The following is a 26,452-nucleotide window of genomic DNA, read 5'->3' as shown; positions in this document are numbered from 1 at the left end:
CTGAGACAGGTTATGAGCCCAGTCAGCCATGCTCAGCATTTTGAAAAACTCTTCCAGCGATTGAAGGAATTGCAGCTATATTCCTCCCAGGTTTTAATTTTTGAGGAGCTTTGAATTTATTAGCCGAACGTCTCTTTTAATAACCGCTATGCTTCATTATGCATGCTGCAAGGGTACAAGTAAGAAATGCACGCGTGCAACTAAAGAAAACGTGTGTTCTCTTTCATGTGGTTGCCTTATCGGGTAGAGGTGCTGCGGCCGCTGGGAAGCAGCACATAATGCTAAATAACCATCCAGCTTCCGGTCAGTCTGTCATGAAGACCTCCTGGAAATCCAGCTCTTCGTTGTTTTCGCATGACATGTTGTAGAGTGGGTGCACTGGGATTCCACGTCTGCGTAAAGTTCAGGTGAAGCAACAGATACGTTACTACGCGGCCATTTTTTTTATCTCATGAAAAAGAGTTCCGCGTTTGTGGACTTTGAGCATGCTGCGGCAGCCCGGCTGACGGAGACGACGGCACGCCCCAGCACTCTTGGTTGGCTCGCGCAGTGCGGACTCGGACAGTTACGCGATCGGATGTCGCCACTGAACATCAGAAACCACAATCCGATCAGACATCCAATCGCTTGGCTGTCAGAGTCCGCGCTGCGTGAGCCAACCAAGCGTGCTGGGGCGCGCCGTCGTCTTCGTCAGCTGGGCTGCCGCAACACGTTATAGACATATTCCGCTTTTAAAACAGCCCGATGTGCAGCCAGAAGATGCGCTCAGCCCTAATAGGCCGCCGGAAGGAACGTAAACTACTTCATCGGGCCTATATTACACACGAACACATACGTATGTATGAATACAAATTTTGGAAGGAGTAAAGTACCCGCCGCGGTGGCACAGTGGTTAGGGCGCTCGACTACTGATCCGGAGTTCCCGGGTCCGAACCCGACCACGGCGGCTGCGTTTTTATGGAGGAAAAACGCCAAGGCGCCCGTGTGCTGTGCGATGTCAGTGCACGTTAAAGATCCCCAGGTGGTCGAAATTATTCCGGAGCCCTCCACTACGGCACCTCTTTCTTCCTTTCTTCTTTCACTCTCTCCTTTATCCCTTCTCTTACGGCGCGGTTCAGGTGTCCAATGATATATGAGACACATACTGCGCCATTTCCTTTCCCCAAAAATCAATAAAAAAAAAGGAGTAAAGCGACCCGCCGTGGTGGCTCAGTGGTTAGAGCGCTCGGCTACTGATCCAGAGTTCCTAGGTTCGAACTCGACCACGGCAGCTGCGTTTTTCTGGAGGCAAAACGCTGAGGCACCCGTGTGCTTTGTGATGTCAGTGCACGTTAAAGATCATCAGGTGGTGGAAATTATTCTGAGCCCTCCACTACGGCACCTCTTACTTCCTGTTTTCTTTAACTCCTTCCTTGCGGCGCAGTTCAGCAGTCCACCGATATATGAGACAGATACTGTGCCAATTCCTTTCCCCAAAAACCAAATGAACTAATTAAATTAAGGAGCAAAGCGTGAATATAGAAAAAAACACCTGCGTCAGAAGAAGCACAGCTACTAGGAGGAGGAGGGAGAGGAAAGGCAGGGAGGTTAACCAGACGAATAGCTGGTTTGCTACCCTGCATGGAAGGAAAGTGGTCAGGGGATAAAAAGATGAAGGAGAAAAGACAGTTGCAGGAAATTAAAGTCACTATGTAAAGTCACAGCGTTCAGTAAACTCACAGCCTATCGTGCAGGCCACAAGTCTTCAAAAAGCGGAGCAGTGCTTTGGAGGCCTTTACCGCCGACGACGGCCAGTGGCCGACAATCTTCGTTTCCGTCAGTGGGCGCAGGTCGAGATGCTCCAGTGCACGGCAGAGAAACTGTCTTTCAGCGCTGTAGGCAGGGCATTCGCAAAGAATGTGGGCTATTGTCTCATCACACCCGCACATGGCACATGCAGGGCTGTCAGCCTTACGTATTAAGAAGGAGTGGTGCTTGGTGAAAGCTACACGAAGCCACAGGCGACACAACAAAGTTGCTTCACGTCGTGGTAGGCCGGATAAAAGCCGAAGCTTCAGATCTGGATCTAAGGTTTTTAAACGTGATTGCGAGAATTGGCCTGAGTAGTGGCTGCTAGGAAATCCGTAAAAAGTACAGGTTGAGGGAAAAAGAGATAAGTACGAATGTGACACCGTAACACTTTTAATAATTTTAGGCCTCTTGCGAAGTCTTCACTGCACAGTAAAACACTGCTCTGACGAAAGTTCATGTTTCTGCAAATCACTATTAGATGCGCAGCAAGCGTCCTCCTCACAATTCGTGACGCTGCCAGCGTTGGTACCGTGCCTGAGTGATTTCAGTTAGCATTGCGATGATATCAGCAAGCGGTAATGGCGAGCGAGGTCCGTCAATAGACAGTAGCTGTTGGCCCACCACCCATGGTGGCCATGTGGTAACCTGCCCACCGGGGCTACGAACGAATTTAGTATACTATCCCGGATATAACGAACTTTAGTATACCACCTTGGATATAATGAACTTTCTTGTTCATAGCTCGGGTATAACTAACTAGGATATAAGGAAGCCACGACACTGGTGCTGAACGCGCTCGCCGATGAAAATTTACACTAGATTTGGTTTGAGTCGGTTCATGATCCCGAAGCAACTCAGGCTATGAGGGAAGACGTAGTGGAGGGCTTGCGATAATGCCGAGCACCTGGGCTTCTTTAAAGCCTACAAAGTGCACTTAGGGGCCAGTTGGTCTGACATACCGTTTGAACGGATGACGTAGCATTGAGAACAAAAAACAGGGCCCGTCCTGTCTCAACCTTTCCTGTGTGTTGTCTCAATGCCACGCTCTCCGTTCAAACAGCTCTTTATCGTGCAATGACGTCGCACAGTACATGGGCCTCTGGCATTTCGCCTCCATCGAAATGCGAGCGCCGCTGCCGGGATCAAACCCACGTCTTTCTGGCCAGCAGCTACATTAGATTTGCTTAGTAAATCTAGTGTCATCCTAATTACACCATTGATTTACTTGTAATAGCAAAAGCGCTCCGCGCGCAGTTTCATTTTCAGTTATCAAACTCTTCATAAGTTTCAAGAATCATTCTCATAATTATATCTCATCATTATCATCAGCCTTACTACACCCACTGCAGGGCAAAGGCCTCTCCCATGTCTCTCCAATTAACCCTATCCTTTGCCAGCTGCATCCGCCCTTTGCCTGCAAACTTCTTAATCTCATCCGCCCACCTAACCTTCTGTTGCCCCCTGCTACGCTTACTTTCTTTTGGAATACACTCCGTTACCCTTAAGGACCAGCGGTTATCTTGCCTTCGCATTACGTGCCCTGCCCAAGCCCATTTCTTTCTCTTGATTTCGACTAGGATGTCATTAACACGTGTTTGTTCCCTCACCCACTCTGCCCGCTTCCGGTCTCTTAACGTTACACCTATCATTTTTCTTTCCATGGCTCGCTGCGTTGTCCTTAACTTAGGCTGAGCTCTTTTCGTTGTCCTCCACGTTTCTGCCTCGTAGGTGAGTACCGGTAAGATTAAGCTGTTGTACGCTTTCCTCTTGAGGGAAACTGGTAAACTGCCACTGATGATCTGCGAGAATTTTCCATATGCGCTCCACCCCATTCTTATCCTTCTAGTTATCTCCCTCTCATGATCCGGATCAGCTGTCACTACCTGCCGTAAGTAGACGTATTCCGTCACAACTTCTAGGCTCTCGCTGCCAATTGTGAACTGCTGTTGCCTTGCTAGGCTGTTGAACATTACCTTGGTTTTCTGCATGTTAATTTTTAGACCCATCGATCTGCTCTGCCTGTCTAACTCATTGATCATGATTTGCAGTTCACCTCCTGAGTGACTCAGCAAAGCAATGTCATCAGCGAATCGCAGATTATTTAGGTATTCTCCATTTATTCTTATTCCCAACTGTTCCCAATTTAGGCCTCGAAATACCTCCTGTAAACATGCGGTGAACACCGTTGGCGAGATCGTGTCTCCTTGCCTGACGCCCTTCCTTATTTTGACATAAAGCTCTTCTACCTCCTGATTACGCAATGCCTGTATGACTGCTGAGGTTGCCACCGAGTCGAATGCTTTCTCATAATCAATGAAAGCTATATATAGAGGTTGGTTATATTCTGCGCATTTCTCTATCACCTGATTGATAGTGTGAATATGATCTATTGTGGAATATCCTTTACAAAAGCCTGCCTGATCATTTGGTTGATTAAAGTCTAACGTTGCCCTGACTATATTAGCGATTACCTTAGTAAATACTTTGTAGGCAACGGATAATAAGCTGATCGGCCTGTAATTTTTCAAGTCCTTGGCGTCTCCCTTCTTATGAATAATGATAATGTTTGCATTCTTCCAAGCTTCTGGTACAGTCGAGGTCATAAGGCATTGCGTATACAGGGTGGATAGTTTTTCTAGCATTATGTCCCCTCCATCCTTCAACATATCTGCTGTTACCTGATCCTCCCAGATGCTTTTCCCCTTTTCATTGCTTCTAAGGCTTGCTTTACTTCGTCTTTCGTTACTGGCGGGATGACGCATTGCTGTGCACTGCTCTCTTTCTCATTAACGCTCTGATTACATTGGATACTGTACAGGTCTGTGTAGAACTCTTCGGCTACGTTAACTATCTTATCCATATTGCTAATAACATTGGCCTGCTTGTCTCTTAATGCATAAATCTGGTTTTTACCAATGCCTAGTTTCCTCTTCACTGCTTTTAGGCTACCTCCGTTCATTAGAGCATGCTCGATTCTCTCCATATTAAACTTCCTTATGTCGGCTACCTTGCGCTTATTTATTAACTTTGATAGCTCTGTTAGTCCTATTCTGTCGGTAGGGTTAGACGCCCTCAGGCTTTGGCGCTTCTTAATCAAATCTTTCGTCACCTGATATAGCTTCCCGGTATCCTTTCGAACTGTCCTACCGCCTACTTCTACTGAGCACTCCGTAATTATTGATGTCAGATTATCGTGCATTGAATGAACATCAAGATCGTCTTCCTCAGTTAAGGCCGAATATCTGTTTTGCAGCGCTATCCTAAACTCCTGTGCTTTCCCTCTTACGGCTAACTCGTTAATGGTCTTCTTCACAAGCTTCTTCCGTTCCCTCTTCAAGTCTAAGCTAATTCTAGACCTTACCATTCTGTGGTCGCTACAACGCACCTTTCCGAGGACGGCCACATCCTGAATGATGCCAGGTTTGGCGCATAATATGAAGTCGATTTCATTTTTACTTTCATCATTGGGGCTCTTCCAGGTCCACTTCCTGTTTTCTCGTTTGCGGAAATTATTTCTATCCGCGAATTTGACTAATAACTCTCCCCTGCTATTTCTAGAGCCTATCCCATAGTCACCTACCGCGTGGTCGTCAGCCTGCTTCTTGCCCACCAACGCATTGAAGTCGCCCATCAGTACAGTGTACTGCGACTTTATTCATTGCCGATTCTACGTCTTCATAGAAACTTTCAACGGTCTGGTCATCATGGCTGGATGTGGGTGCTAGGCCTGCACCACTTTCAGCTTGTACCTCACCTGTCCTCCTAACTTCGCTAAGCCCTATCACATCCCATTTAATTCCCGCTAGTTCCTCGAACAGCACTTCTAGGCTAGCCTCACTAGACAAAGTTCTAGCGTTAAACGTTGCCAGGTTCAGATTCCAATGGCGGCCTGTCCGGAGCCATAGATTCTTAGCACCCTCCGCTGCGTCACAGGTCTGAGCGCCGCCGTGGTCAGTTGCTCAGCAGCCGCTGGTGACTGAGGGCCGAGGGTTAACTGGTTTGATCATAGAAGTTTGTGGCCAACCACTACACCAGGGTGGCCAAATCCTGCTCTGGTGAGAGAGTGCGTTGTCGGTTTTGGTCACCGAGATCAGGCCACACTCCAGGCCTGGTTATGCAATTCCATCGACACGCGGATATTTTTTTTCAAACCCGGTGGAGAATTGCGCGGCACCAGGATTCGAACCCCGGTCCTCTTGCACGTGAGGTGGATGCTCTACCTCTACGCCATCGCTGCATTATATCTATGCGACCTAGAACGAATTACGCCTGTTCACGCAAGTACTGTGAGTCTTCGTATAATCCAGCGGCTACGCAGCGGCGTTCCTCTGAAGCCGGAGTTCTGCGGAGGATGGTCACAAGTCATAAACACCACTAAGTCACATGTAGTATCCGCAAATGTGGCTCGGTGGACTCTTGGAAAGCTCAGTTCTACTGTAACATGCCAAGGAATTCAAAATTTTTCGTGCTATAGCGCTGCAAAAGTTCTTTTGTTTTAATATAACAAAAATGGCGCCTATTACTAACCATTCTGTATGGGCCACTAATTGCAATGTACAGTACTAGTGAGAAAGTTTACTATTCTCTTTTTGAGCAGATATAAAAAGGGAAACGATGGGCTCTTTATGGCACATACGTCTGTTTATTTTACTGCCGCTCCGCAACCACTCGCGCCACATCGCCTTAGTAAGCGTTGTATTACCTCCCAAGGTCTGCTTTTCAATGTTACTGAAATTGTTCACTGATCAACCGGCCAAAAGTTATTCTGGTTTTGTGCAGATACGCGTCTCAATGTGTGTATTAAGGGAGTACTTGCTAACTCCAAGCCACCCAAGAGTAGCCAAAGGAAAGGTGTACAGCCGTATAGTTGTCCATTGCAGCCGTACGGCTACGCTTGCTTGAACAAAATGATTAATTACTCTCTTATTACAAATCTATTACACCTTGTGGGATTCCTCTGAACTTTTCACCAATATGGACTTATATGCTTGCGTCAAGCATATTTCTGACATTCTGCGGTACCACTTTATAAATGACATCAGCATAAAAAACTTGTACGCTATGCAAACACTGTCGGCATACAATGCGAGAAATATGCGGCTGCGGCCAACTGACCTGAGCATGCGACAGCGGTGCGCATTCAGCCTCCAGGCAGCCCGGTCAGCGCTCCTCAAGTCGCGGCTGCTCCACAGGCGCTCCGCCACAGCCGACGCCCTCGGCCTGCGCAGCAAAGTGAAAAAGAACTCGGTATGCATGGCCTCAAACTGCTACGGTACGGAAAGTTACATTGGGGCACCACTGCCCACTCTGTGGAACAAAGTTGAAACTCTAGTGCTAGGGCGAGTGAAGCTGCTCCAGCCGATTCATCTGGTTTGTATTTAGTACGGTTCCAAACCTTTGCTGGTGCTTTATCGCTAGCAGTTCCCCATGCAATACGCTTCGCAACAGGTTAGTGTAAGTGTCAGATGGTGCTGATACCGCAGAATTGGTTGATTTCGATTTTAAACAGTTATGAAACTGCTGTCACGTGAACAATCAAGAGCAACAAGAAGTTTCCTTATGATACTTTTCTTCATTAGTGAACTTGGACGCAAAAAACGTTGTTAAAGCGGCAATTATTGCGATATATTGATTTCACTTGCAGCCTTTCTTTCAGCCAAATAATTAGCAAGCTCCTGTGTGCAGTACCAACTTTGTTCACAACCAGTGAATACAATCACGTAAGGCGACAGAGTTAGTCGTTGAAAATGATATTTCGGCGTTGTTTCTGGCGCCAGCTGCAGGGTGATTTTACAGTAAGGTTGGATTGAGATTGCGGGAGATGGTAGCTACAAGCATTTTATGTTAAAAAAAGAACGGCAGAGCAGGCGACAGCGCTCTCACCACAAGCTGGGAAGCAGATTAGTCCGGTCAATGTACTCCGCCCACATGCACGCCTCTCCGCCCAGCACCAGACGCTTGTCCGTCGGGGTGCCTGCGGACCAGGACGCGCCATCAGCACAGCAGTCTCCACTTTGCGACTCTGTCGGCATAATTGGACGTTACCGCGACTAGCTTAAATAAAAAACTTGGCTTCTGTCCGCAGAAATTTAGTTGCCTTACACCACAAGAAGGCTATTGTCCATACATAAAAATGTGCTGCAGTCATATGCCCATTTATTAAGTGCGGCACAGACGTGAAAGGAACCACTTCCTTTTATATTTCATTTGTGAGTTGCGTATGCAGGGCGGTGTAACACGAGGATTTCATTGTCATTATAATTATATTCGATTTCTTGCTCTTCCGTCATACACTGAGCACTGAGGAACGGCCATACGAACTCTATCGCTGGTACAAGCGAGTCGGCGAATGAGAACAATGAAATAGCATCGAATGAAAAGAATCCCGTTATTATACCACTCCACTTGGAGGGGGGGGGGGGTACAATGGTAGCAGGAGGTACAGGAGAGGAATAAGGTGGGGTGAAATTATGAAAAAGGCTCTCAATGTTTCGCTATGCAGTAGTCGTAATAAAAACTGCTAATATTAATTTTGCTAGCGATCTTTTAACTGGATGCCGCTCGCATTAAAGCTCGTAATTAGATAAAATATTTGTTTTGTATTATTCATTGTTTTTCACTTATGCCCCTTTTGTATAAAACTTAAAGCATATACGCGTCAGATTTTTTTATAAAAGTAGAAACTATCATGTCGCATAAGCAGTAACTGAAATCATGCGCTGTCAGCGAACAAAAAAAATTTTGCTTTTTTCATGTTATTGTTCCTGATTCCATTCATGTAAAAAGGAATTCATTAAAATTCCTCGAAAATTTCGTTTGCTGACGCTTTATAGTTTCTGAGAAGAAGGTTATAATAACAGTCCGGAACTGCTGTTCTGAAAAAAATGAATATAAAGTCTCTCAAAAATGCCAGCCTTCCGTTCGAAGGGATCATGAATATGGTTGAAGAAAGGATTTTTGACGCCGCGAATACCCAAGTGTACTGTACTTTCTGAAAGCTGCAGAAGTGCTCCATTCGAAGGTTGTAAAATTTAAAAGGTGATTTGGTTTTTATGTAACAGTCTCACCCCACCTTAATCGGAGTTATATACGGCAGGGGCCATTGTTCTGCAATGGAAATAGGTGTGTAGGGATGTTGATAATGATACCATTCCGAATATCTCTGCTGCAGTAATGTGTTGAGATCCAGGAAGACGTGCTTGCTTTTTGTTGTTATTGTTGAAATTCGCATCTTCGCATCTCTGTCCACCGACACTAAAAACCTTGCCAAGTGTTTTTAGTGGCGTTGAATGAACTGGGACAGTTTTCCACTTCATTCCCGACTAAGCAGTGACCATGAAAGCCGTGCCCTCCCCCCCCCCCCCCAGCCATTTCACTATTACACACGAGAAAGCTCATCAGGTTATGTAAGGTATGTTGTTGGGCGATATGGTGGACGTCTATAATTCTCAGAAAGGCAGCACTGGTGGACGACGGACAAGTTGTGTGCACTTCCTATCCTTGTCCGTCGCCCTGCCTTGTGATCAGGTCCAGTGAATGCAGCATACAATTGGGACGGTAGAGAAAGCGTGCTTTTTGCCCCCAATTTACTAAGAAAGTGCCACGTTTACCTTCAGGCGAGCCCCTTTTCCAGTGATAGCCATAAAATCCCACTTCCTCTGCGGACAAGCGGCGCATTTTGGGCGAAGGCAAGGAAAGTATGCGACTGTCTGCTCTCACAACAGAAAGAGCACGTGGTTATCAGGTTGATAGCAAGTGATTAACTTGTTAGTGTTGATACCCGCTGAGTTACCAAGAGCTCGTAAACAAGCACGGCCTGGAAACGAGACCTAACGCTAACGAAGTGTTCCGCCTCACCAGAGAAGTCCCTGGGATCGCAAGCGTAGTAGTGCCTCCAGTCCCTGAAGCTCTCATAATAATCGAGATACCAGCAGCTGGAAACAACCATCTCGTACCCGCGGCGGGCTATGGAGGCCACAAACTCGGACCAGCCACCCGCCTTCCACACCTGCACCACTGTGGCGTTGGGCGACGCCTGCGAACGCGAAATGAAACTCAAATGAGGCACGGCAGCAAAGCGCGCTCGCATGCTGGATATTGATCGCGAAGTGTCTCGTTCTGCGTGTGCAGCACGCTATTCTCGCATAATGGCCACAGATCAGTACAGTCTAACGTGAGTTCCTATGACCACCACTGCTTCACATTTGTAGCACACACATCAGTTCGTACAGTTTAATGTTAGTTCTATCCCCGTAACCACCACTGCTTTACATTTCTTGCACAGCGGGCAATGATTAGTCTGGGCTGTTTAACACTGAAGAGAAGTTTGCTTGGACTATGAAGTACGAGCGAAGAAAATTTCTCAATTCTGATAATTCTGGAATAAATATTTTCTGTTTGGTTCATCATATTCAGCGCTGACTGTTGGAGAATATTTATTTTCCAGGAAAAAATTCCCGAACTGCTAGGAAAGTGTAATGTTTGTTTGCGCCGTTGAACGCTGCACTTGACGTGTGCTTCGTACGCTCTGCGTTTTTCCTTGCCGTAGCGGCACTACAGGGGCACCAGTTCTCACTAAAAAGTACGATACGTAGGAAGGATTTGAGTGTATAGTGGATTATGACCGCAGAAGGTCATCCGTGTGGAACACCAAACACAAACGCATAAGGGGTAAGAAAAGCCGCACTACCATCGCATTTTCTGAACCTAGATGAAGAGAACTACAAACAAAAACTTCAGAATAGACTGCAAGTAGCGGAAAAGAGGCTGCCTGTATACGGCCAAGCCTGCTAGCCGAAATCACGGTTCGGGAGAAAGACGGGAAAAAGGCACAGCTCTCGAAGAGAAGCAGACAAAATATAACGCCAGATTATAGGGCGGAAAAACTGAACGTGCGAGAGAAAATTCAGAATCATTGTTATGCTTGTGAATTGCACGAGAGGTGAAATAGTGCGAGTAGGAAATTTCCAAGCCGTGTAGAGCTACAGGAATAATGCATAACTAGCCCACGTTTGTATTTACATATTGAAGAAAGCCGCCTAAAGGAAAACAAAGCAGCACCAGAAGCTGCAGAGCCGTAACCCGCAGTGGAAATAGAAAGGGAATGTATTGCGAACGGGAAACAAGTGAACAATATCAAATAGAAAATGATAATGATGGCGCTGAATTTTATTGGGGAAAGGAAACCTTCTGCCCCTGATTGCCATGGCACAATGTATTTTTCTTTACGGAAGATGGAGTGAAAGATTCGTTTTCCAAGCATTTCATTCCAGAGAAGACCAGCACCAGGACAGTGAAAAGCTTGTACACATTGTATCAAAGATGCGTACCCAGTGGCACAAAGCATAAAATCCCACAACTCCCGCATGCGAGGCGGATGCTGAAACCGCTTGGCCACCGCTGTGGTTAATAAGAAAATGAAGACAGCGAACGACATTCTCTTGAGGCCAATGACAAAATTAGAGCCACAAGAAACGAAGCAGTTTTAAATGGCGCAAAATGCTATTCCGAAAAGCATATGCACGAATTCTCATCACGAAGTAATGTTAGATGTGCAAAAGTTCTGAAAAAAAAAACACCTAAAAAGCATCTGCGCGATGGCTAAGGCTGCTTCGCAATAAAATTGTGGAAGAAACCACAGAGCTATCACTATCGGCATTTTCAATGCGGCACGGAGTAACTTGGCTTACTCCTGAGAATTATAGTATATTTCATTGCATAGCCATCGAATTACTCATTATGTGCACATTATCACGGACAAGACAACATCGTCTAATTATATATTTATTAGTTAGCGAGAATTTGACAATTTGTGGCTGGTGAATTCGCTTGTATACATTCAGAACTTCTGAAAACAAAGGAGCACTATGGTAAGCCAGAGAAGACGTGTTAATTGTTATGGTAAATAGATACTAGACTTTAAGGACAGTTCTTTGTATGTAGCTTAAATTCTTTTTAGATAACTTCGGATGTTCTTAAACACGGAAAAGGGTCGCGAATATCCTGGTATGAACTCTGATGAGTGTTTACGTGAATAGAAGTGCCCGCAGTAAGAATATCGTTCAGAGCTCATTGTTGTGCGACCTTTGTGTTGTACCCTACACGCAATAAAAAATGATGGTCGATTTGCGTAGTTAGACCAAATGCGAATTCGGTGCGCGAGCAATTCGGTTTTCCGTTCGGATCCGAAGTTCAGATCTAGTGTTCATGGATTGCAGTTGTTATGATAGCGATAATGGTTGATGTTCACACATGCGGAATCGGTCATTCGACGCGGTGGCTCAGTGGTTATGCGCTCGGCTGCTGACCCGAAAGACGCGGGTTTGATCACGGGCCGCGGCGGTCAAATTTCGATGGAGGCGAAATTCCGGAGGGCCGTGCACTGTGCGATGTGAGTGCACATCAAAGAACCCCAGGTGGCCGAAATTATTCCGGAGCCCTTCACTATGGCATCCCTCATAGCCTGAGTCGCTTTGGGGCGTTAAACTCTCATAAACACGTAACAATCTACATTCATAGATCCCTGGGAGTCTTCCTACCACTTCTGGCGCAGTGGTGCAACGGTCAATAATGGTGCTTATAATAAAATGCACATCTGCAACCAAAATTTTAATTTTAACCCAATGTTCAGAAGCCGACTCGGCTCCTTCATCAGGGGTGACTGAGGGCAGTAGCTAGCGCCTTTTAAGTATGGAGGGAAGGAGGGGGTCGAAGGAACGGCAGCTGTGACGCGAAAAGCGCGGAGGAGGTGGAGGGGGGTTTAATCTGTTAGTCACGTTGTTGCACTGCAGGGAGGTGGTGAATGGCGACTTTTTTTCGTTGAGTTGAAGAGCGAAGTCCCTGGGCATATACTGGGGGCAGGTTTTCTTTTGTGCGGTTGATGTTGTACGGGGTGGTTTGGATGTGCGAGGATTCCAGAAGGAGCCTTTTGTGGTAATTTGTTTCGGTTCCGAGGATGCGGGTTTCTTCGAAGTTGATTCTATGGTCGGAGTCCTCAGAAAGTTAGGCTACTGGATCGCGCTCTGTTGCGAATTTGCGGACGTCGTTTTTATGTTGCCGAATTCTTTCTTTGAAATTTTTGGTTTCGCCGATGTAGCTTGCGTCGCAGTCGGCGCATGGAATTTGGTAGACAATGCCTTGGGCTCTTTCTCTCGGCGGCCGGTCTTTGGGAACAGGTAGGCAAAGCGCAACAGTGTTTGTGGGCTTGTGCGCAACAGGCAAATCTGTCAAAATGTCTATTTTTCAATGATGATGCTCCACTGCCCTTCTACAACAGGTGCTCCCATCGGTGGAACCTGGTTGCTTGGGTTGGGTTGCGATTCAGGTTGCTCTTCCAGAGCAGCCTCTCACAATTGAGCTGCCGCCTGTCTTGGTGCGCTGGTGAGCAGCCTGCCTCCAAACCGGCTTCAGACAAACAGGCAGACAGAGACACACACACACAACGGCTGGATGCGGGAATGACAACTATAAGTGCTAGCGCTCTAAAAACCAAGTGTGCCCACCTCCACGTTGTTTTCGATGGGGTCCTGCCAGATTACCACCTTCAGGCCAGACCGGACTATGTTGTCGAGCGTGCGTTCCACGTAGTGTTGCTCGACCTCGTTCGTGGACCTCAGGTTGCGCTGCGACTGGAACTTCCGGATCTGAGGACTAGACCTCCTGCGAGCATCAGTGCACGCTGGCTAAACGGATGCAGCTCAAACGCTGGTCCTTCGTGACTTTTCAGCCTAGACCCTGGCTACGACCCGATGCTCAGACAAGCGGTTCTCTTAAAACCTTTGACCACGTAGGTTACGATTAAGTCTGAAATTTAGTTCTTAAGCGCCGGCAACTGTTGTTTCTTCAGCACAAATATTACTGGTACTACGTTACTTTTACAATAATTTCTTGACACTGAGAAGATGCCGAAGGGCATTAGCCTAGTTGTAGTGTCATCGCTCAGAGCGAGAGCCTGCTAACCCTGCTGACTGTTTCGCCGCCGCCGTTTCGGTGCCGCCCAAGCTCTGACCTATGCCTCCGTTACATTTGGTGGAGGATGGTTTTCCCATCCTCGTACCGCCATGGAACTCCGTAGTCGCACGAAACGGACCCCCGGTATGCCCGAAGAGGTCAGCCACCAAGCCGTGCAGGTACGCTTTGCAGTACGCTGTTGCTGCTCTCTCCAGCAGCGGGGTCCCACCCTCTCCAGCGGGACTGACAAACATGACGCAGAAGACTGGCTCACATCATACGAGCGGGTGAGCACGTACAACAAATGGGATTACACCACCAATTTAACAACGTCACATTTTATTTTACCAGCGTTGCCGACCTGTGGTTTCGAAACCACGAAGCCGGCTTCTCCACGTGGGCAGCTTTCAAGACGAACCTCACCGAACTGTTCGGACGCACTTCTGTGCGCAAGGTGCACGGCAAACACCGCTTGAGTGAGCGTTCCCAGCAGTTGGGTGAAACCTTCCAAGTTGCATTTAAGATGTGGCCAACCTGTGCTCGCCCGTCAACGCCCAGACGTCCAGGGCTGACCAGATCAAGGATATTCTGAAAGGTATCGAGGATGACGCCTTTCAGATGCTGCTGTCGCAGATCTCCGCACTGTGGCCGAAGTTTTCAGACTCTGCCAGAGCTACGACGAGCTCCGCAAGCAGAGGCTTCTCACTCGCCAGCACGCCACGCCTGCCGAGTCTCTTGGCGGCCTCTCGGCTGCACCCGACCACTCGGCGCTATTGGCAGAGCGTGAGGAAGTTGCAAGTAAATTCTCGCTTCTCCCATCTTGCGCCCGCAAACACCAACCGAAGTACACACGGACTCCAGTGGCATTGGCCTCAGGGCTGTGCTCGCCCAGCGCAAGCCTGGGTGCAAGGAATATGAGGTTGCTTGCGCCAGCCGCACTCTCACGAAAGCAGAATCCAACGACTCCGTAACAGACAAAGAGTGCGTGGCCATTGCCTGGGCCCTTGGCAAGTTTCGCCCTTATTTCCATGGCTGTCATTTTGATGTCCTTTTGATGTGGTCACGGACCCCCATGCCCTCTGTTGGCTTTCTTCGTTAAAAGATCCCTCCAGCCGCCTGGCTCGATGGGCTCTCCGTCTACAAGAATATCGCATACGCGTCGTCTACCGGCCGCGCCGCAAGCATCAGGATGCTGATGCCCTGTCCCGCTCCCCGCTACCGCCAGAGATTGTCAGCCTCTCCGCCCTCGAATCCGCTGCGCCTTCCCTCACTACCTGCGACATGCCTTCCGAGCAGCGTAAATATCAGCGGAGTTTCTCTTTTCTCGACTTTCTTTGCTCCCTATCTACGGTTCCAATCTGCTTTATCGGCGTAACTACAACTCTGATGGACGGAAATGTCTTCACGTCATTTTCCGACATCTACGGTCCAAATCTGCACCAGTTCCCACGCTGATCCACAATGCAGCCACGCGGGAGTCTTCAAGACGTGCACTCGCATCCGTCTCTGGTACTACTGATGTGGCATGTATAACTTCATCCTCAAGCAGCGTCCGCTCTTTCCCGGTCTGCCAACGCAGTAAGCAACTGCCTTATCATGCTGCTGGCGAGTTGCAGCCACTATAAAGTGTTCGCCTCGCCCCTACGACCGGGTTGGAATCAATTTATACGGCCCCTTGCCGTACATCGCTGCTGGCCACCGCTGAGTCATTGTTGTCATTTATCACCTGGCCAGGTATTCCGAAACCACCGCACTCCCGGCTACTACAGCTCGTGATGTCACGTCTTTCATTTTGCAGCGTTTCACACTTCGCCATGGTGCTACTCGTCAACTCCTCAATGACAGAGGACGCGTCTTCCCCTTCGACATCGTTCAAGCTCTACTCGCCGGGTATAGTATCATCCATGAACCACACAAACTGTGACCTCATTCTGCGCTATATTGTGTACGCCTACAATACTGCTACCCAATCTGAAATTGGTTTTTCACTATTTTATTGGCTTTACTGCCGGAATCCAGCCGCTCCCATCGACATAGCTCTTCCCTGCCGCCCGGCCACATTAGAGTGTAATACTTTTTCTGAAGCTGCCAAGCACGCTGAAGACTGCCGCAAGATGGCACGGTCGCTCACGACAGACACTCAGGGGCATCAAAAACACCGCCATGAAGAAGGACAGCTTGACACGGCTTACCCACTCAGTTTACTCGTCTGGCTGTGGCCCCCTCCAGTGCTCCCGGCCTTTCCAAGAAGCTTCTTTCGGAAACCCATTGCCCCTACCACTTCCTTGAGCGCATATCCTCAGTCAACTACATTACTGAGCCCCTCACACCGTCTTCCGATATCCGCCGACGTGGCTGCGACACTGTGCATGTTCAACGACCCAAGCCGTGCTACTACCAGGTTGTGTTGTCGGCACCATGAGTCGCCAGGATGGCTCCTTTTCTCCCCGGGGCCATTGTGAAGAAGAAGGGCATTTGCCTACGGCACTGCCGTCGCTCAGAGCGAGAGCTTGCTGACCTTGCTGACCAAGACCCTGGTGACTGTGTTTCGCCGCCGGGGTTTCACCGCCACCTAAGCGCAGACCTAAGCCTCCGTTACAACACTGTTAACCCTAGCTCGAAGTTCTCTTTGAATGTACCTCATATTAATTGTCATTGAAGTATCTGAAAAACAAAAAGCTTTAGTGTGACATTGTCCCTACGGGCTTCTAATAAATCAAGTCCACATTTGCCGTAACCGAGTCCACTTTTTTTCACATTGAAGAATTAAAAAGAGCAGACATCCTTTCAGTCCTCTCTAGCTTGTCTTTTAAAATTTATTGGTGGGGACTGCAGGTAACTCGAGCGTACTCTAGAGATATTCGTGTGAATATCCTGCAGGCAAATTACTTAGTATAGTTTGTTACATAATCTAACCTTTTCATCAGGAAATACTGTTTTAGAAAAGCAGTCTAGCCCACATTATCGATATTTTATTATGCATTATTGTGACTCCTAAATGCTTGACAGTATGCACATTTCTTAATTTGTTACTTCCAATTTTATAGAAAAATAGGAGCACACTTTTTTTTGTTCGTAACAAGCGTAAAAGTCGATTTAGTATAACTGGTTCCCACGTCCTGTTCTTCTCACCAAAGATGCAAGGAATGAAGGCCTCGGTTTTTTCTCATTTGTCCATCGACTTTTGCTACTCGAAAATAAATTGAAAAAACTTCAGCGAGAAGGTTCAATGCCACAGAAAGCTCAACAACCTCCGTATTGCCTTTAATATATGTAGACTGACTGAGAACACTAACGGAGCTGAAGCAGACCCTATTTCAGATGTTCATATTCCAGCATGGCCTTCACAGAAGTGGCTTGCATCACACACTCATCGTCGCATATTCTTTAAGGATCGCAGCGCAGCATTTCCGGCTTTGTGATTCCGAAAGAAAAATACTTCGCCACTCAATGTAGATCCGACAGCTAAGCAACCATGTTTAGTACCTCCTGAACTATCTAAGGAAAGACTAACACCGGCTTACGGAACCACTTGAATAAAATTGAGGATAGCACAGAGACCACTTGGAAAGGAAATGAGGTGTATAGCGTTAAAAGTAAGTTAGAGAAAGTTGTGGATTGAAGAGAATTTTCAATTAATCACAACCTAGCACACATCCAGAAGCGAGATTGGGCTTGCAGAGGGCATTTACTAGTTTCCCATAGTAGAAAAAAACGAAATAGCAGGCACTGACCATGGAGAGTTGGACCTGGAAATGATTTGGAGAATTTGTTCTGGTATGTTGATTGCACAAGGCGTAGCTCTTCGCTAAATGAAAATATATGGGAGACATTTTTCGCACAACGTACGTAAATGTTCTTATGCTGATGACACTACTGCCATTTCACTCTCAATTTTTATGCAAGAGCGTAATAAACATCATGTTTTCCCGGTCGTACCAGCAATCGTAGTAAACTTCGTCCATGCCGAGGTGCACGTATGGGTCCTTGAACACTTTTGCCACCTGCGAAATGAGGCTCTGCACCAGGCTGTAGGTGAGGTTCTTCGTCGGGTCGAGCATCTCGAAGGCCCCATGCTGGCCGAGGCTAGCGGTGCCCCGGCTTCCGTTGCCGTAGCAGGGCGTCAGCGCGTCTGCGTCAGATGGACGGAAAGCGAATCTTTATCTGGTGGCGCATTAGGCATTTAAATGCCCATTATTTGCGTTGTCCGTTTCTCGCTGCATAGAAACCATGGCGTTTCACCGCTTCTTTCTTTGAGTGAGGGCCGGTTAAAATGCCGCTATGCGAATATATCGCCTTTAAAATTTCTTTACTACGGCCGTTGGACAAGCTCAATAAATCGAAAAGCAAAAACAAACATGGACGATGGGAGGTCAGAGGAAGAGCACCTACTAGGCCCCGAAACGCTTCGGGATAACAAAGCAGAACATAGCGCAATCCACTCGCGGGCATAAACACCCGCACCGCTCCAAAAGGCAATGTGATTTTGTGGAGGCTAGAGTAGGGTTTTTTAGTGGTTACAAAGAAGACAAGGCAAGAGTGGTAGAAAATATCATGTCCAACATTCTGGAACAAAAACTTTGAAAACTGGAAAATCGTAAGGCACTGTTATGGAAATATTGATTGTAATGGTCTATTCTTCCAATATGTGGCAAAATCTTTCTTGGAAGGTGTTTTGCATCGATCACATCGAGCGGGTAACACCGCCATAAAAAACCAATGGGGGAACGCTTTTGACGATAGCAAAAACGTTAATAGAAAAAAAATACTAGACTGCCGTCGGGTGATCTGAAGATATATGGATTGTTATAGTGAAATCTTACATTATACGTAAAAATTGCGCTCATTAACGGTTTTCCGCTCAAATATGCTTTCGTCCAGAATTGTTGGGCTGCCAACTGCCAACCTATATAAGAAGGTGCCACTTGGCAACTGCCACATGTGGCATTGGCCCGCTTCCTATGTAGCGTCCCGTGGCACTCCTTCCATGGTGCCGTCACGAATTACAGCACGTGTAACTACCTCTCCTAAATCAAGAAATGGGAACGCTGCTGCCTCAACCCAGTGATAATTCGGCTGCGACCAGGCGGATACTCTGGGAATGGTGCTTAGCACTGCGAAGAATAGCAAGGAAGACACAAGTAATCAGTGAAGAAAAACGTTACACAATGAAACGTTAGTACACATGAGTAAAACAATTTAACTGCATGGTGTCAGGCGTGGCGCATAAAAACAAACGTTAGCAAGACAGAACAATCAAGATTTTATACGCTTTACAAATTTCCATATAACATGCGTATCATAAACAACTGTGCTATTCATAGGGTTTCAAACTGGTTGGGCGTGTTTCTTTTTGACTTCACTTGGCACAGTCACGTGCAAAACATTGCTAAAAAGATGCTCAAGAAACTAGCCCTTATTAAGCCTCGCTACACGCTGACACCAGCCTACATACTTAAACGTCAGTTAGCAGCCACGCTAGAATACGCTTCAGTGAAACGGCACCTACACCACGCTAATATCTCAGCATGCTTTGAGCAAATTCAAAACAAGGCTGCTCTTTCTCGTTCCTACTACGCTATTCAGCGTTATTGTAACTCAAAATATCTCTTATCTTTTACCTGAGCGGACGACGGAAATCATTCTGCTTATCATTGCTTCATTCAATATACTATGCTGATTTATTGTTCGCCTAATCTGATATCTACCCAGAACATCACATTTCCAGCCGCAAGGAAGGTACCCGCCGCGGTTGCTCAGTGCTGAGGGCGCTCGGCTACTGATCCGTAATTCCCGCGTTCGAACCTGACCGCGGCGGCTGCGTTTTTATGGAGGCAAAACGCTAAGGCGCCCGTGCGCCGAGCGATGTCAGTGCACGTTAAATATCCCCAGGTGGTCGAAATTAATCCGGAGCACTCCAATACGGCCCCTCTCTCTTCCTTTCTTTTTTCACTCCCTCCTATATCCCTTCCCTTACGGCGCGGTTCAGGTGTCCAATGACATATGAGACAAATATTGCTCCATTTCCTTTCCCTAAAAAACAATTATTCAGCCACAAAGATCACGCGCATAAAGTGTCCGCGATTTTCGTAGGCACCAAGTAATCTCAATATTCTCGTTAGTATTGTCAATACACGAATAGAATTCCTTACCTGTCACTTTAGCCAGCATTACGTATGAATATAGGAATATAGTTTTCACTCCGCAATAGCGACGTTAGTGCAGTAACGAAAGGGAGGAAAGAGTGAGAAACTTCCGCCCCGGCTAATCGGAGAAACCTCCCTCGCAGCCGGGACTGCGCCCCCGCCCGCCATGAACGTAACTAAAGGAGGAAATGACACTAGTGTCTGTAGTCAAGAAAAAAAAAAACGGGCCGCAAGAAGGTTGTGAGAGGAGAAAAGATTCATTTCTCTCTCTATCGCTTTTGAATTGCAGACCCGCTCGGCCGTTGTAACCCCAGCGCATCCTATGCGCGTTTCGTGAGCTCGATCAGCGGCGTTTTTTCGGGCTTTTTTTGTTTTGGGGGAACGGAAATGGCGCAGTCTTTGTTTCACATATCGGCGGACACCTGAACAACGCCGTCAGAGAAGGGATAAAGGAGGGAGTGAAAGAAGAAAGGAAGAAAGTGCCGTAGTGGAGGTCTCTGGAATTATTTCGACCAGCTGGGGATCTTTAACGTGCACTGACATCGCACAGCACACGGGCGCCTCAGCGTTTTTCCTCCATAAAAACGCAGCCGCCGCGGTCGGGTTCGAACCCGGGAACTCCGGATCAGTAGGCGAGCGCCTTATAACCACTGAGCCACCGCGGCTGTTGACTGCTTTGTGGCGCCGATCACGGTCACTTTCGCACCGTGTTCCTTCACGTGTCAGTGATTTCGGTGCTGCGATAGCTGCGGTGGTTTTGTGCTCGTGACCTTCAAAATTGCAAAGAGTGCAGCGAGACCCGCAAATATGTGACGGCAATCCGCTACCTGTGGTCGCTTTCTCGGCGACCACCGTTCATATCGGCGCTGTGGATCCATCGCTATGATTTAGTCATTGCTGTTGACTAAGCAGCCATCGTTTAACTTAGGAGAAATGCGCGGACATAAACTTCCAACTTCAATAACCGACAAATGAAGCCAGGCGCGCTTATATATCCGCTGGTACCCACATGAGGGCCGCATGAGACGGCGTGAACCAAAATAAACCACAAGCACAAAAGGGCATGTCTAAGCAAAACTAAAAATTCAAGTAGTTGATCTTATGAACGCGTACCGAGGTTGAAAAAGAAACTTGGTAAAATCCGCAGCCCCGCCGCGGTGGCTCAGTGGTTAGGGCGCTCGACTACTGATCCGGAGTTCCCGGGTTCGAACCCGACCGCGGCGGCTGCGTTTTTATGGAGGAAAAACGCTGAGGCGCCCGTGTGCTGTGCGATGTCAGTGCACGTTAAAGATCCCCAGGTGGTCGAAATTATTCCGGAGCCCTCCACTACGGCACCTATTCTTCCTTTCTTCTTTCACTCCCTCCTTTATCCCTTCCCTTACGGCGCGGTTCAGGTGTCCAAAGATATATGAGACAGATACTGCGCCATTTCCTTTCCCCAGAAAACCAATTATTATTATTATTATTAATCCGCATTCAGATGGGTTGAAAAATATGCATAACAACGTGAAAAAAAGAGAGGATCATGAAAAAAGACAATGAAAAGAAACAGGTGAGAAGAGAATAAAAACTGCATAAACGGCGGCAAAACGAGATAAAAAGCACATTAAAATTCCAAAACCAAACTAAAATTACCAGCACTCGCAGAGGTTAAGAAGCTACATGTGACCGTAAAAAAAATAGTTCATTTTTGGAAAGGTAAATAGAAGGCGTGCTCAGACACTTGTCGTTGATCAATGAAAAAGGCCTCAATTATTGCTCTCTCGGTCCTGTCCTCAGCCTTGGCTAAAAATGGTTTCATTAAACTTGGGACGGCAGTTTTGGCAAAGGGTATAGTATAACGGTAGGGGTCCTCTAGAACTGTTCGTCAGGATCAAGTTGTGATTACGGTTTGATGAAACTCGGTGATGCAGGGTTAAGCGATGTTCCAGTGCCCTGCAATGGCAGATGCTGCCACAGGTGGGCTTTGTACGAGCCAGATGACTCTTCCCGAGTAACCTCTTTCAACTAATCATAAATTTAATTCCAACCTACCACGGTGCGCAGCTTTCTCACTATCTAGTGGGCAGGTTCTGATGACGGCAGAAGGTTACCTTGGATAGATGGCTAACTGTCCTTCTAGCTAGCTTCTATGCGAACTTCTCGAGTATTTTTCGCTCATGTTCAATGACAGCGACGACGGAGTTTCTGCATCACGAGCTCCTAAAGGCTACCGCGCTAAAATATTGTGCAGCCTCAATGTCAGTGTGACACGTCCTTCGACGCGTACAGTGTCGTGTCTTAACAAATGATGCATGCGGTTGCGAGCGAAATAGTATAATAAGAATATTTATCATTAGAATCTTGCTACGTCAGCACATCTGTGCAGCACAGAACTTTATTAACGCGAAAGCGTTATGGCTTCCGTTGTGCAGAAATCCAACCTTCGTGTTGCGAGCGAAAGATCCCCCGAGAATCATCCTAGGTCAGGTGACCTTATGGCGTCATCAGAACATGCCACTGGATGTTTAGAAAGCACCGCCGTGGCAGGTGACAGTTAAATTAATGACTGGTCACGAGGAGTTGCCAAGGAGGAGCAACTTGGGTCGCTCAAGCCCCACCGATGGAAGCACCTGCCATCGCAAGGCCATCGCTTAACCGCAGCACTAGGAGTGGTATGAGGACTCCCAGAGATGTATGAAGGTGAAGTCAAGAATGACGAATTCCGCATATATGGTCGTTGACCACTAAAGCTATCGAGTCATACCCTTAAGGCAGAGCTTAAGCATCTACTCCGAATTTTCATAATTGTTGTCTTTTGACGCCTTAAAAAGAGATTAAATACTTTCTGGTCATGTTCGGTTTTCGACAGCAAAGGGAGGCGCAGCCTTTGGCGGCTTCGAACGCTGAAAAACCATTAAAAAACGCCTACATTTTGTTTCTCGCATCTTCCTGCACACGGAAGGCACATTAGAAGCTTTACGCTAAGGGATGGCTGTCGCCACTGTAACACATATCTTGGACAAACAAACGTTGTCAACTACGGACGATTTATTCGTTCGTGCTGGAGAGTGACGCGTTTACGGATACTATCGACATTGTCCAACCAAAGTATTGCGCATATACTCTATTTCATACGTAGCACCAACGCTTCCAAAGCTAGCGCGTCTGTTTGAGCAAACTAAGTCCAGGTCCAAAAGTTATTCGTCAGACAATCAAGGTGAACGCAAGCATATTGTTACGTGGTCCAAGGCGGGAACGACGCAAGAACGCCCCGAGAACAGCACACAGGCTCAGATCACAGGGCCCGCACAGAGCGCAGAACACGCGCACCTCAGAGACACTTCGTTCACCTCGTCGTCACCAAGACTACCCGTTGCAATATTACGGGGCGACCAACCGTGACTAGCACCACCTCAGATTCGTTTTGCATCCTGGCACATTTTCGCCCTGCTACTCATCGAGGTTTCGAGGAGCAAGAATTGCGTGAAAAGTTCGATACGCTGTTGGTAGGAAGAATTGCTCCTATTAAATCCACGCCCAAAACATAGTTCACACTCAATGCAGATTATAGCCGCTGGGCCCAAACACTGAACTCTTCGCCTTATCGACCGCGATTTTCAAAGCTTATACAGGTCTTTGTTTCCGTCCGGAGTTTCGAGAAGAACGAACGATACGCGGCTGAATAATACGGTTTTGCGGACGCACTACTTCCACAGCCTCCGCAGCGTTGCCTGCTTGTATGAAACGGAGTATACAGCCCGAGTTTGCTCAAGATACTCAAATGGCGGCTCTTCCTGTGGTCGTTCTGAGGGTCCTCCTGCGTTGGAGTACGAGGCCTTCCCGCACAGTAGCAGAGGGGGACGGGCTTCAAGGACCCACCTGGAAAGGCTCGGCCCAGCGCGTGCGTGTGTCCAGGAGTGTCGATCTCGGGGATGACGCGTATGCCTCGCAGCCGGGCGTACTCCACCACGCCGCGCACGTCCTCTTCGGAGTACACGTGGCGCTTAGAGTACGCGCCCACCTTGGGGCAAAGAGACATGGTCGAGCGTATTCTCAACAAGCAGTCTGGCAGGCCGGACAGCTCTCGCAAGCTAGGTCAATGGCGGGAAACGAAACAAGAACGACAGACTCGAAAATGATGGCACCTGCTTCACTGTCTACGGTAGCGGGGATATAATATGTTGTGGAATAGCGAAGGTTCAAGCGAGCACTTACAAAAATTACTAACAATATGGAGCTAGAAATAGAAAGACAATCTTCACAGGAACAACAGTCAGCCGCTAAGAACACCAGTTACTACAATGAATTACACTAGTTGGGTGGATATGCACTGAAATTCACTAAATACTTTTTTACACAGGATAACGATTAGTGCTGATGAGGAGTGCGAAGCCATGACGCCGAGTAAGTTTTTTAAAGTAAAAAATCTTATTTTCTATAGCTATCCAATGCGAGGAAGTTCTTGCACTTTTCCTCACAAGACCAAAACTGAGCGCATGAGGCTTGCAGAAACCTGGCTGAGAACGCAATGTCCGCTGATGACGTGTTCAGTGCCTGCGGCGTTCAATTCAAACTGCCGCAGGTATTGAATAGCGCCATGCATATTCATTCACTTCACTGCTTGATTCAAGGCAAAGAGAAGTAACCGCCAACTGCGTGGCCTTTATTAACGAGACAGCGTTAAGGCTCCGTGGCTGCAGAAAATCCGGCGTCGTCGGCGTACTAATCTGCGTTGTGAGCGGAAAATCTCAGGAGAATCAACGTAAACAGAACACTTATGTCACGTGACCTTGTGACGTCACCACAACTTGCACACCGAGTTGTGAACAAACTGACCATCGTGGCAAATGCCAGTGCGCTCACAATCCGGTGAGCAAATTAATCAGACACGAGAGGCTGCTGGAGAAGAGAAACCTGGGTACCGCCAGTGCCACCGATGGCAGCACCTGGCATCGTAGGGCAGTGGCGCATCGCTCCCAGGGATCTATGAATGCAAAGTCGAGAATGAACAATCACACATATATCAGCATTAACCAATCACTACTTTCGCCTCATGCCCTCAAGGCGGCGTTTAAGCAACCTCTCCAGTTTTTCTCGAGACCAACCTAGCAATGTGCACGTTTGCACAATGTGGTCGGATAGAGCAGGCAGATCGTTATTTGGCGTCGTAGTCATTGAAACAGGGCTTTATTGCGGCTTTGGCGCGGAAATAAGTGGCAGATTTCCTAGTACTGCAGACCTAGGGAGTATGACTTTTTCTCTTTTGTTTAAAGGCTCCAAACTATCAATTGGCACGAACCATCAAACTGAGGTAATTAAAATGTTAATTACGGCATTTACTTATGTACCTTCATAATTGCGGTGACAAAGGTTTCTTTTTTATTGCGACCTAGCTATATTTTAATTTTTTAATGCGCTCGCTAAAACGCTCAGTATCTCGAGTTTAATATCCCAAAGTTACACACGGGACTACGCGAGAGGCCGTAGCAGGGAGCTACAGAATTTTCTTCGACAACCATGTTTTTTACCCCGCACTTGCGTTCCGCAACCAACGGGGTTTTTGCGCTTCACTTCCATCGAAATGTGTCCGCTGCGGCAGGGATACCTCTCGCGACTTTGGGTTCTGCAGTCGAACACCACAGCCGCTGGACCACTGGACATGTATCCTGCACTTCACTGGCTGCGTGTTCAATTACTTTTTATAGCGCCACTTCTTCATAGCTCGTTCCTCGAAAGTGGAAGTTCGGCAGCTCTGACCGCGTAGCCCTCCGGCCTATAGGGAACACACTACAGTAGGTGCACCCCCGGATGCATTAGGTCTTCGATGCGACGGCCCAGTGGTTACAGTGTACGCGTAAGCTTGGCTCTTTCCTCATATTTTCGCCGGCGTCGGCGTTCGAAAGCCTGCCGCTGGGCAGCCACGGTTAAAATCGCACTTTTGGGCAGACATCAGTAACATTGCACCTGCGACATACAAGACAAGGGGCCCCCACCAAGCACCTCCAGAATAGGAAACGGCTGTTCTAATATATAAAGACTAATTTTTCTCCAGTTCTTCGCTATCACATGTTATAGCTAATGCTAGATCATACGCGTTACAACCTCTTAACAGTCTTCCGATTCAGCAGAGTTCAGATGTCTTCAGCAAGTGAAACGCTGTCATTTCTTGACTTCTGGAACACACTCCCGGAAAAAAAAAGGTCCGGCCATGCTCCCGCTGCACGTGAATTAGGGTTTGCGCATTGTAGAGAAATACTTTACATTAGGCGACGTGTTCGCTTAACGAGCGTGCAAGAAATTAAACCAATGCGCGAGTGAATGCGCGAGCTAGTCTGAGCGTGTACGCGTGCGTGAAATTCTGCGTGCGTAGACGACTGATTTTTCGGACTACAATAATTCGGACGTACCTGCAGAACTGGCGCGAACCTCATGGGAACGTCTTTATAGTAATGACAGATATTTCGAAATCTGTTGAGTCCGGAAGTATAATTTTTCGGACAAAATGGGCGCCAGCAGTAGCGTGGAGATGGTTTTCGACCGGAAGTTTGTTTTTTAGGCCTAATATAGACGCGAGCGGGCATCGC

The 26,452-nt window shown here is 47.5% G+C and overlaps 1 protein-coding gene across 2 annotated transcripts in view; it reads right to left on the bottom strand.

The window, feature by feature from the left end:
- Window positions 1-224: 224 nt before the first annotated feature.
- LOC144097492 (beta-hexosaminidase subunit beta-like) overlaps window positions 225-26,452 on the bottom strand; it is a 55,877-nt gene continuing 29,649 nt past the window's right edge. Inside the window, exons 9-15 of one of the 2 annotated variants that reach the window (XM_077630203.1) lie at window positions 23,748-23,889; window positions 17,680-17,872; window positions 13,293-13,449; window positions 9,649-9,826; window positions 7,675-7,765; window positions 6,907-7,011; window positions 225-392 (exon numbers count right to left, since the gene is read on the bottom strand). In XM_077630203.1, coding sequence (XP_077486329.1) covers window positions 305-392; window positions 6,907-7,011; window positions 7,675-7,765; window positions 9,649-9,826; window positions 13,293-13,449; window positions 17,680-17,872; window positions 23,748-23,889 — 954 coding nt within the window. In that variant the 3' untranslated portion in view covers window positions 225-304. Of the gene's footprint in view, window positions 393-6,906; window positions 7,012-7,674; window positions 7,766-9,648; window positions 9,827-13,292; window positions 13,450-17,679; window positions 17,873-23,747; window positions 23,890-26,452 lie in introns of those variants that run through there. The other variant, XM_077630204.1, reaches the window with a different exon arrangement.

The sequence above is a fragment of the Amblyomma americanum genome, chromosome 7, assembly GCF_052857255.1.
Source record: "Amblyomma americanum isolate KBUSLIRL-KWMA chromosome 7, ASM5285725v1, whole genome shotgun sequence".
Taxonomy (NCBI): domain Eukaryota; kingdom Metazoa; phylum Arthropoda; class Arachnida; order Ixodida; family Ixodidae; genus Amblyomma; species Amblyomma americanum.
The sequence above is the reverse complement of the archived record's forward strand: the minus strand, read 5'-3'. Positions and strand labels throughout refer to the sequence as shown.